At 40.0% G+C, this 14,476-nt stretch overlaps 2 protein-coding genes across 2 annotated transcripts; both read left to right on the top strand.

Moving 5' to 3' along the window:
- The first annotated feature begins 420 nt into the window (after nucleotides 1–420).
- Nucleotides 421–8,586, top strand: zbtb17 (zinc finger and BTB domain containing 17). The gene is made up of 15 exons (XM_029506208.1): nucleotides 421–570; nucleotides 1,668–1,911; nucleotides 2,084–2,263; nucleotides 2,725–3,042; nucleotides 3,186–3,275; nucleotides 3,530–3,816; nucleotides 4,073–4,215; nucleotides 4,312–4,612; nucleotides 4,778–4,865; nucleotides 5,083–5,199; nucleotides 5,317–5,437; nucleotides 5,757–5,887; nucleotides 5,981–6,244; nucleotides 6,402–6,491; nucleotides 7,561–8,586. The coding sequence occupies exons 2-15, from the start codon at nucleotides 1,707–1,709 to the stop codon at nucleotides 7,782–7,784; spliced, it is 2,559 nt and encodes an 852-aa protein (XP_029362068.1). The 5' UTR covers nucleotides 421–570; nucleotides 1,668–1,706; the 3' UTR covers nucleotides 7,785–8,586.
- Nucleotides 8,587–8,970: 384 nt separating this feature from the next.
- Nucleotides 8,971–14,106, top strand: ddost (dolichyl-diphosphooligosaccharide--protein glycosyltransferase subunit (non-catalytic)). The gene is made up of 11 exons (XM_029506836.1): nucleotides 8,971–9,224; nucleotides 10,190–10,300; nucleotides 10,404–10,490; nucleotides 10,582–10,685; nucleotides 10,779–10,873; nucleotides 11,182–11,275; nucleotides 11,609–11,757; nucleotides 12,156–12,303; nucleotides 12,397–12,517; nucleotides 12,611–12,717; nucleotides 13,452–14,106. The coding sequence occupies exons 1-11, from the start codon at nucleotides 8,990–8,992 to the stop codon at nucleotides 13,599–13,601; spliced, it is 1,401 nt and encodes a 466-aa protein (XP_029362696.1). The 5' UTR covers nucleotides 8,971–8,989; the 3' UTR covers nucleotides 13,602–14,106.
- Nucleotides 14,107–14,476: the final 370 nt, after the last annotated feature.

The raw sequence follows: 14,476 nt of genomic DNA, 5'->3' as shown, positions 1-14,476 counted from the left end.
TCAAAACCCAAATAAACTCAGTTACATTCAGTTTCTCTTCAGGGGATGAAAGATGCTTCTATTTATTCTTTTGTGTGTGGGAGCATTTGCAAAGCATCTGTCATTATTTTATGAGACAATATTCTCAAATGGTGTTATCAAACCAAATAATATTGAGGGCTTTGTTAGGTCATTTTGATTTATTCGCCTTTGGGCTATATCCTGCAGCCTTTTGCTCTGTTACACCGTCTAAAACCGTCTAAAGAGGGCCTTCAAGTTGGGTTTCAACTAAATCGGTTTCATGAAATCTGTCGCGTCCCCGACAATCGGTGTTGTGTGGCTCGAGCCTCTTGCGCCACCACGCGGTCAGCATCGACATCTTTTTTTCGCACTGCGCACGCTCCTGCGACACATCCGGCCGGCCCCTATCAATCGATCAGAGAGAGGAAGATAGCGGTGAATGGAGTCAACGGAGCGGGATCGATCACCGAAAAACTCGATTGGGTGTGCTCTTCTTAATTCGGTCAAAGACCCACAAACACCACTGCGTCCAGCAGTTTGAACCCGAGGTGGAGACGAGATAACAAAGAGGTAATTCCGGGTTTTAGTTTCAGCTAAAATGGCGCTCCCACGTCATTAAATAGTGAGCTGGCTGCGGAAAGAACAAGAGCTGAAGACAGGCCTAACTCTTCCGGCGCCATCTTGTCTCTGCGTTACATGTATGTTAAGGCATGCTAAATTAATCCCTGATAGCAAAGCTACAAGGATGGAGGCATTGCAATCGATGTATTGCACTGTCAAACCATGTGGTTCCAACAGGTAAAACTTGTTACAAACTTATTACAGACTTCAAACATCTTGACGCTGTTTATAATATCGTATCTGGTTTCATGGAAATGGTTTGAAGCTTAATTCTGGTGTTCTTCCAGTTTATTACGCACTCGTTTAGTCAGGCAGTGTCATTTTCCCACCGTGATAAGTGCTACACATTTGGTATTTTAGTTAACTTCAGTGATTTTTTGACTGTGACTGTCAAAGCGCTTTGTGGTGCTGAAAGCCTGTCTGTGGATTTATTTATTTATTTTATTTTATTTGTGTGTGTGACAAGACCAATATCAATTCCAAAGAATGTAAACAATGCACCAACCACACATCTGACTTAAGAATAACAGCAAAGCAAGTCCCACCTGAGCATATTGTTTGCATGGACACAACCAAACTATATAATAATGCACAATTGGTACGTTACAACATTACATGTTCTGTGTTTTTATGGTGATCGTATCCAATAAGTCTAATGGGATTTTTTTGGGAATGATAAAGTTGGGCTGCTGGGAGTTCTCATGTCATTAAAAATGTTAATTACAACAACAATAAGATGAACATTCACGGTGTGTGACTGCAGCTTAAATACTCTCTAAATACTGTTACTTCATTAATGTTGGCATAACACATTGTTTTTGAGGGCAGCTGCCGTTAGTATTCACACGTGCTCGCACAAAAGTCTTGCATCCGAGACACTGGAATAAATTCCCAGATCAGTCAGCTGAATTGTGTTACAAAGCTTTACAGTGCTACAAATGGTGGCATTAATGGTGAACAAGGATGATTGATTTTTGGGTTTACAGATTCAGATGACACCTGAGATTTGAAAATACTCTAATGTGCTACGTGTGCCTTCTTGTCAGTGGTCCAGACTTTTCCACCAACTTCAAGCCTTCAGAACGATGGAGTTCCCGTGGCACAGTGGGAAAGTTCTGGAGCAGCTTGATAGGCAGCGAAAGCTGGGCCTGCTCTGTGATTGTACCTTTGTTGTGGATGGGGTGAACTTTAAAGCCCACAAAGCTGTGTTGGCAGCTTGCAGTTTCTATTTCCGCACCCTCTTCCTAGACCAGAAAGATGTTGTGCACCTGGACATCAGCAATGCAGCAGGTAGGTATCAGTCACCCTGTGGACAGACAAATCCAGATCATTTCATGTTCACATTTGATTTATTTTACCATTGTCCATTGTTTATTCTTGCTAACAACCACAAAAGCTTAGCTTAAACACAATTTTTCCTGACTATCCAATAAATTTATTGTAATCCTGGTTATTGTTGCAGGTTTGGGTCAAGTGCTTGAGTTTATGTACACAGCCAAGCTGAGCTTAAGTCCACAGAATGTAGAAGATGTGCTTGCTGTTGCTAATTTTCTCCAAATGCAAGAGATCGTAAATGCCTGCTCTGCATACCAGTCAATGGCAAATCCAGCCCCTTCCCTCATAACACTGGACTTCACTGTTGGTGAGTCTATTCTGCTTCACTTTGTTGACTATTTCATATAGATACAGATAATAATGTATTTATTGGCTCACATTATCATGCTTGTATCATTTAAAGTAACAATCAGTGTCCTCAGCTTAGTAATGAATAGTGAGCATAATTTTACAAGTGCTGAATAAGGTTGATAGTTTGATGCTGAGTACAAAGTGGCAGGTAAAATTAACATTGTGTATTCAGAATTAAGATAGCTCAGTAATTTGTGTTTTTGAATTCCTATCATCTGTCTATTGTTATATTGAGTTTGCTATTTTATGAAGATTATGGTACCTTAGTTAAATAAAACGTTTTTTGAAAAATTAATCGGTTTTACATCGATTGCTTTTCAATTAACTTCATTCTATGATATCATCCAAGCTTGCTGGTATCCAGTAATTATCCACCATAGGGTTTCAGGCTATTACGCCACCCTTTTATTTTTTTAGAGGAAAAAACAACTGAAAAGGAGCAGAAAATGGACCTGGAAGGTGACCTGGATGAAATGGCATCACAACCAGAGGAGAATCCTGTTTGCATTACTACAGAAGATAAAGAGCCCACACAAAGTCAGGACAATGTAGAGGAAGAAATCGCTACTGAAACACACGAGACTGCTCCTGAGGCCAACCCTGTGAGAACCAGCTCAGGTCAAACCACCCCTCTTTCTGCTCAAAAGAAAACAATTGTGAAGAAGGAAGGAGGAAGTGCTGATGGAGATGCCCAGGCATTTCAAGACGACCCTTCTGATGCCGACTACACGCCAAGTAAGTAGTTATGTAGGGAAAGTCCATTTGACATATGTGGTCCAAAAATGTTGAAGGTCCACGTGTCTTCACATTGTCTACACCAAGTCCTGATTGTTTTATTTGACAAATAAAGCAGGCTATATCTTTTTCTTAATTTCCAGAAACACAGGTGAAATCTGCCAGCAGCACATCCTACATGAGCTCTCGCGGGAGAAGAATCAGAAAACCTCCTCAAAGAAACTTCCCACCCGGTGAGCAGGCTGTGTAAACACACCTGTTTGCTCTTTACAGTGGATATCAGATGTGTTGAGTATCATCGTCTGGGAATTTCCCAGATCTTTTGCCAGTGAATTTAAGAACAAGCATGATGATCCTTTTTGTTTTTGTTTTCAGATTTCCTACAACAACTTCAGGTTTTCTGTAATATGGTTACAGGTATAAGAGTGGCTTTAGGAAATCTGCAGGAAATCAGCTATTATGACAATTGTCATTTTCATCCTGTTAGGCAACGACTCAGAAGAAGAAGTAGGCACATCAAAGACAAAATCTGAGACAAAGGTGGTGGTGGAGGAGGAGGAGGAGTTGGTAGAAGAACAAGAAGACGACTCCAGGGAGACTGCTGGTGAGGGAGCTGACGATGAAGATGGGACAGGAGAGGAAGATGGTGAGATCAGCGAACAAGTAGAAGGAGTCGATTCAAGCAGCGAGAGAGAAGGGAGACAAACTCAGTCAGCATCAATGAGCAGCCGGTCTGAGTCAAAGTCTTACAGCTCTGTGACACACAAATGTGAGGTGAGAAAGTTTTTGTGTAGGAAGGACAAAAAAAAGGAAAGAGAAAATATCTCATGACTGTCACATGTCTTTGAAACAGCTCCGGGTAGATTAACCTCTTTTGTCTCATGCACTATGGTCTGGCATTTAAGCTCAAGAATATGCATAAAAAATGGAAATTCCTATGAAATCGGTGACAAGTGTGCCAAAGTGGGATTTTGGTCTTGGCATTAAAATGTTTGTGAGCTTAGTCTTCATTGACATTTTTTTTCTCCAGGACTGTGGGAAGAAGTTCACTCATACTGGTAATTTCAAGAGACACATGCGTATTCACACAGGGGAGAAGCCGTTCACTTGTCGGGACTGCAACAAGGCTTTCTCTGACCCAGCAGCCTGTAAAGCCCATGAGAAAACACACAGGTGAATGACTTGTTTTATTCAGACGCACTCAACTCTCCTGCTTACTGAGCTCTGCCAGGTTTGAGCCTTTAATTTGGGTTGTTGTCCCCTTCCTAGCCCTCTGAAGCCATACTGCTGCTCGACTTGTGGAAAGAGTTATCGTCAAATCAGCCTTCTCAACCTGCACCGCAAACGCCACACAGGAGAGGCGCGCTACAGCTGTGACATGTGCGGCAAGCTCTTTACCACATCTGGAAACCTGAAACGCCACCAGCTGGTACACAGCGGCGAGAAGCCATACCATTGTGACTACTGTGACAAGGCATTTTCTGACCCAACTGCTAAGATGCGACATCTCGAGACACACGACACGGAGAAGGGCAACAAGTGTCCACATTGTGACAAACGCTTCAATCAGGTAAGCTTCAATGTGTTAGCAGCAACTTTCCTCATAAAGTACCGTCAGATTCCAGACCTTCTTGATTAGTGTTTTAATATCTGCAGTTGTAATTTGGTCTTTATATACACAATCAAATGCCACTTGGTTACCAAATCATATATGATTGATGTTTGTCCTTTTCAGATAGGAAATCTGAAGGCTCACCTAAAGATTCACATCGCAGATGGGCCTCTCAAGTGCAAAGAATGTGGCAAGCAATTTACCACTTCAGGTAAGAAGCTATAAGGGTCATTTTTTCAGCAGTTTTAAACTTTGTATCTATCAAAGAAATCTCCAAGTGGAATATGGCTTCCTCAGACTTAAAAGGGAAGAATAAAGATCATTTCAATGAAGCAAGCGATACTCTTGAAGGAGCTTTAATGTTTGTTTAAACAACATTGTTTAAATACCATTGGTCTCATCTTTGTATAATCTAATCTGCTTTTTAGGAAATCTGAAGCGACACCTGCGGGTTCACAGTGGAGAGAAGCCATACGTTTGTGTGCACTGTCAGAGAGCTTTCAGTGATCCTGGAGCACTTCAGCGTCATGAACGCATCCACACAGGTACTCCCTTGACATTCACACAGACTCTGGAATGTGTCGGTAACACACATTCAGTGCAACTGGATGTACACAGTATTTACATCTCACCCTGATGAGACAATAAATCATGTTTTACAGGAGAAAAACCCTGCGTCTGTCTTATCTGTGGCAAAGCCTTCACCCAGGCCAGCTCCCTTATTGCTCATGTCCGACAGCACACAGGAGAGAAGCCTTATGTGTGTGATCGCTGTGGCAAAAGGTTGGCTTAGCTCGAAAGAGTAGATGCAGCAATGCTTTACTAATAGGCTCATTCACTTACACTACAGAAACATAACATGAGTGAAGGAGGTGTGTGTAGTTAATATGTTAGAACATATTAGTTAGCAGGGGACACAGGCTACATATAGCCATATCGTCTACATGGATATTGTTTCCTGAAATTATGTTTTATTCACTCAGATGATATGGAATTGGAAAAATAAATGAACACTCGGTGGTATCTCACCCTTGAAATACAATGTCAGACTAATACAGGAAACTGGATTGTAGATGCATCTTTCTTTATTATCTCTGGACAGGTTTGTGCAGTCCAGTCAACTGGCCAATCACATTCGCCATCACGACAATGTCCGCCCACACAAGTGCCAGATGTGCAACAAAGCATTTGTCAATGTGGGAGACCTGTCGAAACACATTATCATACACACAGGTAAGCATCATACACACCAAGGACAGCTAAAGGTGAACTGTTTCCATTCTTTGGCTGTGTAGTTTTTTAATCTTTTCTATCCTACTTTGTTAGGTGAGAAACCTTTCCTGTGTGATAAATGCGGTCGAGGGTTCAACCGAGTTGATAATCTGCGTTCGCATGTGAAGACTGTCCACCATGGCAAGGCTGGCATGAAGCGGCTGGTAGTAGCCGGCGGCAGTGCAGACGAAGGGGGTGACGGGTGTGTAGGGACAGCCACCTCTGACAACGAGATCAACATAGTTACTGTTACCACAGAAGACATCGTCACCCTGGCAACCGAGGCCCTAGCAGGAAGTGCTGTAGCTCAGCTGACAGGTCAGACAGCATCCTCATTGGCAAGTTCAGTGATTTTTAAGGGAAATGTCAATATCCTGGCCAGCAGAACGACTAAATGCTTCAAATAATAGCAGAAGTGGAGAAGATGATCCGAGGTAGTAGTGTTGATTGCCCTTGTGTCATGTTTCCGTTACAGTGGTTCCGGTGGCTGCTTCAGTGTCTGCAGATGAGACAGAGGCTTTGAAAGCTGAAATCACCAAAGCAGTGGAGAAAGTTCAAGAAGCAGGTAAGGACTGTAAAGAGCTCTGTCCATATGCTCAAACATCTGCATTTTAACAGTTACAGGTTAATAAAAACCATAAATCAAATTGGAGGAGCGGAGAAATTAGCTCTTTAAAGTACCCCAATCAACACGAGTGGATGGAGAGAGAAAAATGCAATAAAACTAACAAAAAACCCAATAATAATAAATTAATAAAATAAATAAATAATAAAAAAAACATATATGGGGACAAATGCTTCAATTCATGTGATGTTGAAAAGTCAGGACCAGTACCAAAAAAAAAAGCTAAACTGGCAGATGTGCAAATGCATAAATGACTACAGTAACAGTCTCACCACTATACCCTTATAAGCAGCTGTTCATGTGACACTGTCTTGAACAGAAGAGTGTTTGTCCAGTTTTCATAAAACTGTTATTTTCCTCTAAGCACTATGGAACTTTTTTTCTCCTATTACCTAAAAGCTGAGGTTCAGAGTTAACTCTTGCAAACAGCTCTTCAGGAAAGAGCTAACTTGACTCAGTCCTGGATTTTGTCTGTGATACTCACTATTATGGATTTTGGCAAGTTGATTCAGACGTATATTTCACATAAAAATTAGATATATGATATGGGCAGCATATTTCACTAAATATTGCTGATTTCTTATTGAAATAGGTAATTTATTCATTCTTAAATGGGGGGGTGTGACTCTGACAGTCCATCAAGCGGAGCGGCTTTGTTGTTTATCAAAGTCGCACTAAAACATTTTGACAGATTTTTGAGCAGAGTGTACCACATAAAATTGGTTTGAGGTCAGTAAGCACAACAAGAGTTCATACATAAGGCGCACCGGATTATAAGGCGCACTGCCGGTTTTTGAGAAAATTTAAGGATTTTAAGTGCGCCTTATAGTGCGAAAAATATGGTAGATATACTGTGTGGACTAAAATCTGAATAATTGTGAAAAATTGCAATGACTTGTGGTAAATTTTATACAATATACTGCTGTGTATGGCTTAGTTTAGAAGTTGCCAATTATTCTGATCATTTGTAAGAGAAAACACGTTTGCCAATGTTTTCTTCTGTTTCTAGATCCCAACACCCAGATCTTATATGCTTGTGACTCATGTGGTGATAAATTCTTGGATGCAAGCTCGCTGGCCCAGCATGTACGCATCCACACAGCTCAGGCCTTGGTCATGTTTCAGGCAGATTCCGACTTCTACCAGTACACCACAGCCACCACTGCTGAGGGGGATGCTGCCTCAACATGGCAACCCACCACTGAACAGGTCATCCAGGAAGGGGAAAACTAATCTACTGTTCAGGATGGGAAGAGAGAAGTCAAAGGAGGGACAAAATGAGGGACAAAAAGAGGAAAGCTCTGTTGGACTGATGATGATGTGGAGGAACGCTATGATGGAGAGCTCTAAACTGGAAAAGTGAAACTGATTCACCTTTTATGACATACAGCACTTTTCAAAAAATTTTATCTCAAAGTATATGTTCATAAATTGTGTTTTCCTCAGTTTAGGTGATTTGGCAAATGTTCAAATTTCTTTCGGAGATGTTCATATATGTATAGTTTGTTTATTTTTAGAATGAAATGTAGGATTGTGCATTGTTCTTTGTATAAAACATTTAGATCACAACTCAGTCCTGCCTAATATAACTTTCACTCAGGTGAAATGTGTACATTTTCCTTAAACAGTTGATATTTTATCATAGTTGAAGTATTTTCATGCAAAGCACATTATACAGAGATTATTTACATTTAGTAAGGGTTCTAAAGATTTGAAAGGGTGATACCCCTTCCTTTTTCCAGAGGTGAGATATCATTTGTGCTTGTTCTGGCAAATGCTGTGCATGTGTAATATTTGTATATTTGTTATGTGTTCTCCAAGCCTTATTACCTCTGATAAGATAAAAACAAATACTTGTAGTGATGACAAACTGGTTGACCATTATCACTTTTTCCATGATTGCAAAAAAGTTCGTTTTTTTTTTTTTTCTTCAATTGCTGTAAACTGCTCACACTGGTATGAAATATGCTATGGTTTTATGTCAGTGTTATATCAGTTTATATTAACACCTTCAGATGTGCTATTAAATATCCCTAACATTGTTTTGTTTCCTTATCCTTCCTTATATATATTTCATAGAACATGTGGCTGAGAATGGTGCATCCCTGGACATTTAGTAATGTAAAATTAAACAAGGAATATCAGACATGTAACACGACTATTGCATAACAGCATGCTTTAGATTAGCCGGCACAAACACTCATATAAACATAAATAAATTAGACCATTCAATTGTATTAAAGTGACAGTTCATTAGTCTGCGTTATAATAATTCAACAAACTGGACTGAGGCTTCCGTGATTGTTGGTCTTGGAATAAAGCTTAAATCCAATTGGTGGAGCGACAGTCAGGCATGACGCGTTCCTGTCTATGATTGGTTCGTTCTCGGGGTCAAAGTTCAGTCGACTGCTAACGCTGACGTCCACTTCTGCTGCAAAATGGCGTCGCTGACAGGAGTCGTGCAGGCAAACCGGTCCGGTTCTACATCCTCGTCCAAAAATCGGGCCGAAATGGGGACACGGAGGAAGTTCAGATTTGTGGACAGCGCTGTCCTTTTACTCGTTTCGTTAGCCTCCGTGTTGCATTGTTCTCAGGCCGACGGTAAGACGTTGGTTCTCCTGGACAACCTCAACATCAGAGACACCCATTCAATGTTCTTCCGCAGTCTGGCAGGTCAGAACAACACTCATACTTCTTTTTAAACTCTCATCTGTGTCCTTATACACCCCAGCGGTATTGCAAAAAAATACACATGTATAAATGATACATTTAAAAGGGTTGTGGTCGTAAATAAAGAGTCTTTGGGACTTGGAGACTTGAGCTGGTTGCAGCACACAAAGGCTGCTAACGTTAGCTTAGCTGTACGAGGATAAGTGTCTTCAAACTGCTTTCATTCTCTGACAAAATTTTACCCTATATATATATATATATATATATTTATTTATTTATTTATTTTTCAAACTACTGATGCTCCTCATGCTTTGTAATAGTAACTTAAACTACATTGACTCCAGACTGGCCCATTCCATATATATAGACTTTATATTATAACTTTATCAAGCTACCATACTGCTTGATATCGATACCGACAATAATAATAATAATAATAAATATATAGTAATAGAGACCGCATCAGGATAATTTGGTGTGAATCTGCACAAGTTGCAAAGAATGTTAACATGTAATTTCGAATTACATATTGACTTGCTAGTTTGCTCCATATAGATCTGTCAATGCGAATGCATTTTAAAATATTCTTGCTAAAGTTTTTCAAGAAAGTACATTATATTTTGGGAGAGTCCATTTCATGTTTGGGGCCCAAACTCTGGGCAGTTAACAGATGTTAACACACCATTTGTGAATAATAAAATGATCATATTATTTACATAAATAGTCTTGGAATGCCAGTTTAAGATGAAAGCAGACCCGATTCTTCTTTTTCGTCTTATTTTTTTGGACTTCACGTGTCCCTTCACACTTTTGATTATAACTGCCTGGATTAGACATTGCAAACTTTTAATATTCTGATCAATTTGGAGATGAAGTGCAGAGTCTCCCAATTCTTTGAAACTGTAAAAATGCAAAAGAGGTATGTCAGTGTCTAACCTTTGCTGTTTCATTGTTAACATGCGTTTCAGATCGTGGCTTTGACCTCACATTCAAGACAGCTGATGATCCCTCCCTGTCTTTGATCAAATATGGCCAGTTCCTGTATGACCATTTAATCATCTTTTCACCATCAGTTGAAGGTAAATTTCATGCATATATTAAAAAATTACGTTTTCAACTTCATGGCTTGTGTTTGCCTTGCTGAAGCAAAGTCTAACATGTATTGTTTGTGGTCATCTGTAGACTTTGGAGGAAATATAAATGTGGAGACTATTACATCCTTCATTGATGGTGGAGGAAATGTCCTTGTTGCTGCCAGTTCAGATATTGGTAAGTTGGTTTCAAACAACTTTTGCGCCAATATTGCATCATCTGAAATACTTGAATATTGCAGTCTATTCAAGCTTCTTCTGTTAAACAGGGGACCCTCTGAGGGAGCTGGGCAGTGAGTGTGGCATTGAGTTTGATGAGGAGAAGACTGCTGTCATAGACCATCACAACTATGATGTGTCTGATCCTGGGGAGGTAAACAAAATCAGTTTGATTCAGTCAACTTTATTTCATCAATGTAGTTTTTGGAAATGAGCATTGTTAACAAGTGATCTTTCTTCTCTGCAGCACACCCTTATTGTTGCTGACCCGGAGAACCTGCTCAAAGCTCCCACCATTGTTGGTAAACCCACCAACAAACCTGTATTATTCAAGGGTGTTGGGTAAGCATGACTTCATTAAGTTTCACTGGAAAGAATCAAGTGTCCTCTGCAGCATAAAATTACCATAAAATGCAGAAAATGGGTGGGTGCTGATAGTTTTGGACATAAAAAATCTGAGTTTACATGTTCGTTATCACAAATTGTAAATAATCCTTATATTGGATTGAGATCTTTTCAGAACAAGTTTATGACAAACTTTTGAGGGAAAAGACAGCATTTGACAGTGCATCTGTTCAGTAATCTTACATTAATTCCCTGACAGCTTCAAAAAATCATGTATGATCTGAACACGCCACCCTCTCTTCCAGCATGGTTGCAGACCCAGACAACCCACTTGTTTTGGACATCCTTACTGGCTCCTCCACCTCTTACTCCTTTTTCCCTGATAGACCCATCTCTCAGGTAACGTCACTGACAGGACATTAACAATGCACAATTAATCTGGAAAAATTGTATACATATAAACAATTATCCCTCTATTATGAACTTGATTAGTCCTATTGTATTGGCTGGGGCCCTATTGCTTCCTGAAATAATTAGGGAGTTAATAAGTGGGAATTTATTTACTGGAGGTCTGAATGGACTTTCCTTTTTGTTTTCTCCATCAGTAGAAGAACTTTGGAAATTATAAAAAAAAAAATAAAAAGAAAGTATCTGAATTAAAAAATAATTATAGAAGATTTTATAACATCTAGTTTATCTCTAACTAATAATAACAAATTTTTACCTCTCCAGTATCCCCATGCTGTTGGCAAGAACACCCTGCTGATTGCTGGGCTTCAGGCCAGGAACAATGCCCGAGTGGTTTTCAGTGGCTCCCTGGACTTCTTTAGCGACGACTTCTTCAACTCTGCTGTGCAGAAGGCCACGCCTGGGTCCCACAGGTGAGCCACACTGTTCTCCAAACCCCGTTCTTTCCCTCTTGGACACAATTAGAGCTTTTATGTTAACAAAATCAATTTTATTAATTGAGACAGCAATAACGATCAGGTATTTTTCATGGATGATATGGAGGATTTGGGTTCAATTTTGAAAACTGACATTTATTATTGTCTTCATTATCAGCAGCCTATCAGTGTCTTAGACTTTGCATGTTATTTTGAAAACTTCCCAACCAAAACCAAAGAAGAGCAGAAATTGATTCTTATCCCACTAATGACAACAGTGCAACACTGATTGATTCTACATTGGAATACATTAAATTTTTAAGATGCCAAACAGATTCCACTCTGCTGTGAATAATTGATTGACCGGTCATCTCTTTTTCATACTGTTTTTCAAGGCACGAGCAGACAGGGAACATGGAGCTGGCTGAGGCTCTGTCCCGTTGGGTGTTCAAGGAGGCTGGAGTCCTCAGGGTGGGAGCTGTTACCCATCATCCCGTGGGAGAAACCACTCCCCCAGCAGCATACACCATCACTGACCTTGTGGTGAGTTTAAAATTTGACTCAGCATCCTGACGGTATTTGTTTTTAGCCTGAATAAGGAACGGTGTCATAAGAAATAAAACTCTTTCTATGCAGGAGTACAGCATCGTCATTGAGATGTTGTCAGAAGGCCGCTGGGTTCCCTTTGATGGAGATGACATTCAGCTGGAGTTTGTGAGGATTGATCCCTTCGTCAGGACTTACCTCAAGAAAAATGGTACATTGCTGCTGTTGCTTATTTTAAGTTATTGTTTGTAACACATTCACTGTCAGAAACTATCCATTATAAATGCTGTGTTGTCTCTACTAGGTGGTAAATACAGCGTCCAGTTTAAACTGCCTGATGTGTACGGAGTCTTCCAGTTCAAGGTGGACTACAACCGACTGGGATACACTCACCTGTACTCATCCACTCAGGCAAGTTAATCAGCTTGATTGCATCCTTTGGGCATGTCCAAATTAATTGCATGGATATGTCCGGGTGATCTCCATGCAAAAAGACTCAACTGAAGAGAGTTTAATTATATTTGTTAATTAAATGTAAATTGTAAATCTGAAGATTCTATAATATTATCAGCATTATCTAATAAGGCGTCTTTTCTTTTGCTGAGATGCAAAGCAAGTTTTGCTTTTTACCACTCCTTCTATCCTATATCCGGCCAACAATTGAATTGAGCGCAACTGGACTGGTTTCTCAAAGACATTTCGCCTCTTATCCAAGGGGATTCATCAGTTCGTAACACATCAGTCTGACTAGTCCTCACTAGTCTGACAAAACAGGAGTTGGAGTCAGGTATTTAACCTCTGTGGGAGTGTTCACAAAGCTCCTTGTGACAATAGCCTGTTAGTGGAGTTTCACTGACCATTGTTAGTCATTGTTAGTCACTGATCATTGTTTGTTATAAGAGGTGAAACATCTTTGAGAAACCTAAGTCCTAAGTCCAGTTGCGCTTGATTCAATTGTTGGCCAGATATGACTATGGCCTGGATGAATGAGAATATACACAGACACCTTCCGTCCTAGTTCCTTTCTACTCAATAACTGAATAATCCACATACTTAAAACTAAGTTAAGAGTTGCCCTTGTTGGTAATGCAGACAGCAGCCAAGTGTAAAGTGGCCTAACCTCTGCAACTGTTTCTCTACCACAGGTATCAGTTCGTCCCCTGCAGCACACTCAGTATGAGCGTTTCATCCCCTCAGCCTTCCCATACTACGCCAGTGTCTTCTCCATGATGACAGGACTCTTTGTCTTCAGCATAGTCTTCCTGCATATGAAAGAGAAGGAAAAGTCAGACTAATGCAGAGAAAATGGAAAAGGATACTATAAATTTGAACTTGAGATGTGAAGAGTTGAAATTGAATGTCTTGAATCTTCACAAAGAGACTTGGACTGCAGTCCTGCGTAAAAATACTTTCTGTTGAGTTATTTGAACTCTCAGATTATTGGGGTCTTAAGGACAAAAGTGGTGTGGACGATAACGCAATACAGTGGTTTCTTTTCTCCCCCCAACATCACTCAAAGATTTGTATATGTTCTGATATCCATCTGTGTTTGTATAAAGTTGCTTTACATTTTAATAAAATTATCTCGTAGGTAGAGCACTTCCCTTGGAGCATGACAGAAATCCATATTCAAATCTGACCCTCATTTTCTCAATCAGTAAAAGTTATTGTGGTCACTACATGCACTGAATACGCCAACTGTTTTTGTTTTTTGTCTTGTTTTTTGTTAAGAATTTTAATGTTTCCAAAAAAAAAAAAGCCGGAGTCATCTTAACAATAAAATTCTGACATTCCACCCACTAGAGACTCCTGCAGTTATTATGAAATGCCATAATTGTGCTTGTTTGTTTGTTTTCTTACTCAGTATTAAAAATAAGCTCCCTTAAACCAGCATCCGATTTGCAAATAAAGAATGGAGTTGAATATGTTTAATTTAGATTAGCAGGGCCGTGAAGTGGATCTGAAATAAATGTTATTCAGAAGTGTTTATGAGCACTTTCTGGAACAGGAGCATGTGCAGGAGATAGGAGGAACTCTTGAGCAGAATCAAGAATTCCCATTCATTTGTTGTCTTGTGTATTCGGACAGACGAACAAAGAAAATCTTTATTGTGTGAAAAGTCAGACGGTCAGTCCTTGACGTTCACGGCGGCTGCTGGGTGACGTCATCC

This window comes from Echeneis naucrates, chromosome 7 (genome assembly GCF_900963305.1).
Source record: "Echeneis naucrates chromosome 7, fEcheNa1.1, whole genome shotgun sequence".
Lineage (NCBI taxonomy): Eukaryota > Metazoa > Chordata > Actinopteri > Carangiformes > Echeneidae > Echeneis > Echeneis naucrates.
Note: the sequence above shows the minus strand (reverse complement) of the source record. Positions and strands in the feature narration are given on the sequence as shown.

Coding starts and splice junctions, on each gene's coding strand:
- zbtb17 (XM_029506208.1), top strand. CDS start 1,707: ATGGAGTTCCCGTGGCACAGTGGGAAAGTTCTGGAGCAGCTTGATAGG. Junction 3,817..4,072: donor CTGTGACACACAAATGTGAG/GTGAGAAAGTTT, acceptor TTTTTTCTCCAG/GACTGTGGGAAGAAGTTCAC. Junction 4,613..4,777: donor GTGACAAACGCTTCAATCAG/GTAAGCTTCAAT, acceptor TGTCCTTTTCAG/ATAGGAAATCTGAAGGCTCA.
- ddost (XM_029506836.1), top strand. CDS start 8,990: ATGGCGTCGCTGACAGGAGTCGTGCAGGCAAACCGGTCCGGTTCTACA. Junction 10,491..10,581: donor TGCTGCCAGTTCAGATATTG/GTAAGTTGGTTT, acceptor TCTGTTAAACAG/GGGACCCTCTGAGGGAGCTG. Junction 11,758..12,155: donor GCCACGCCTGGGTCCCACAG/GTGAGCCACACT, acceptor CTGTTTTTCAAG/GCACGAGCAGACAGGGAACA.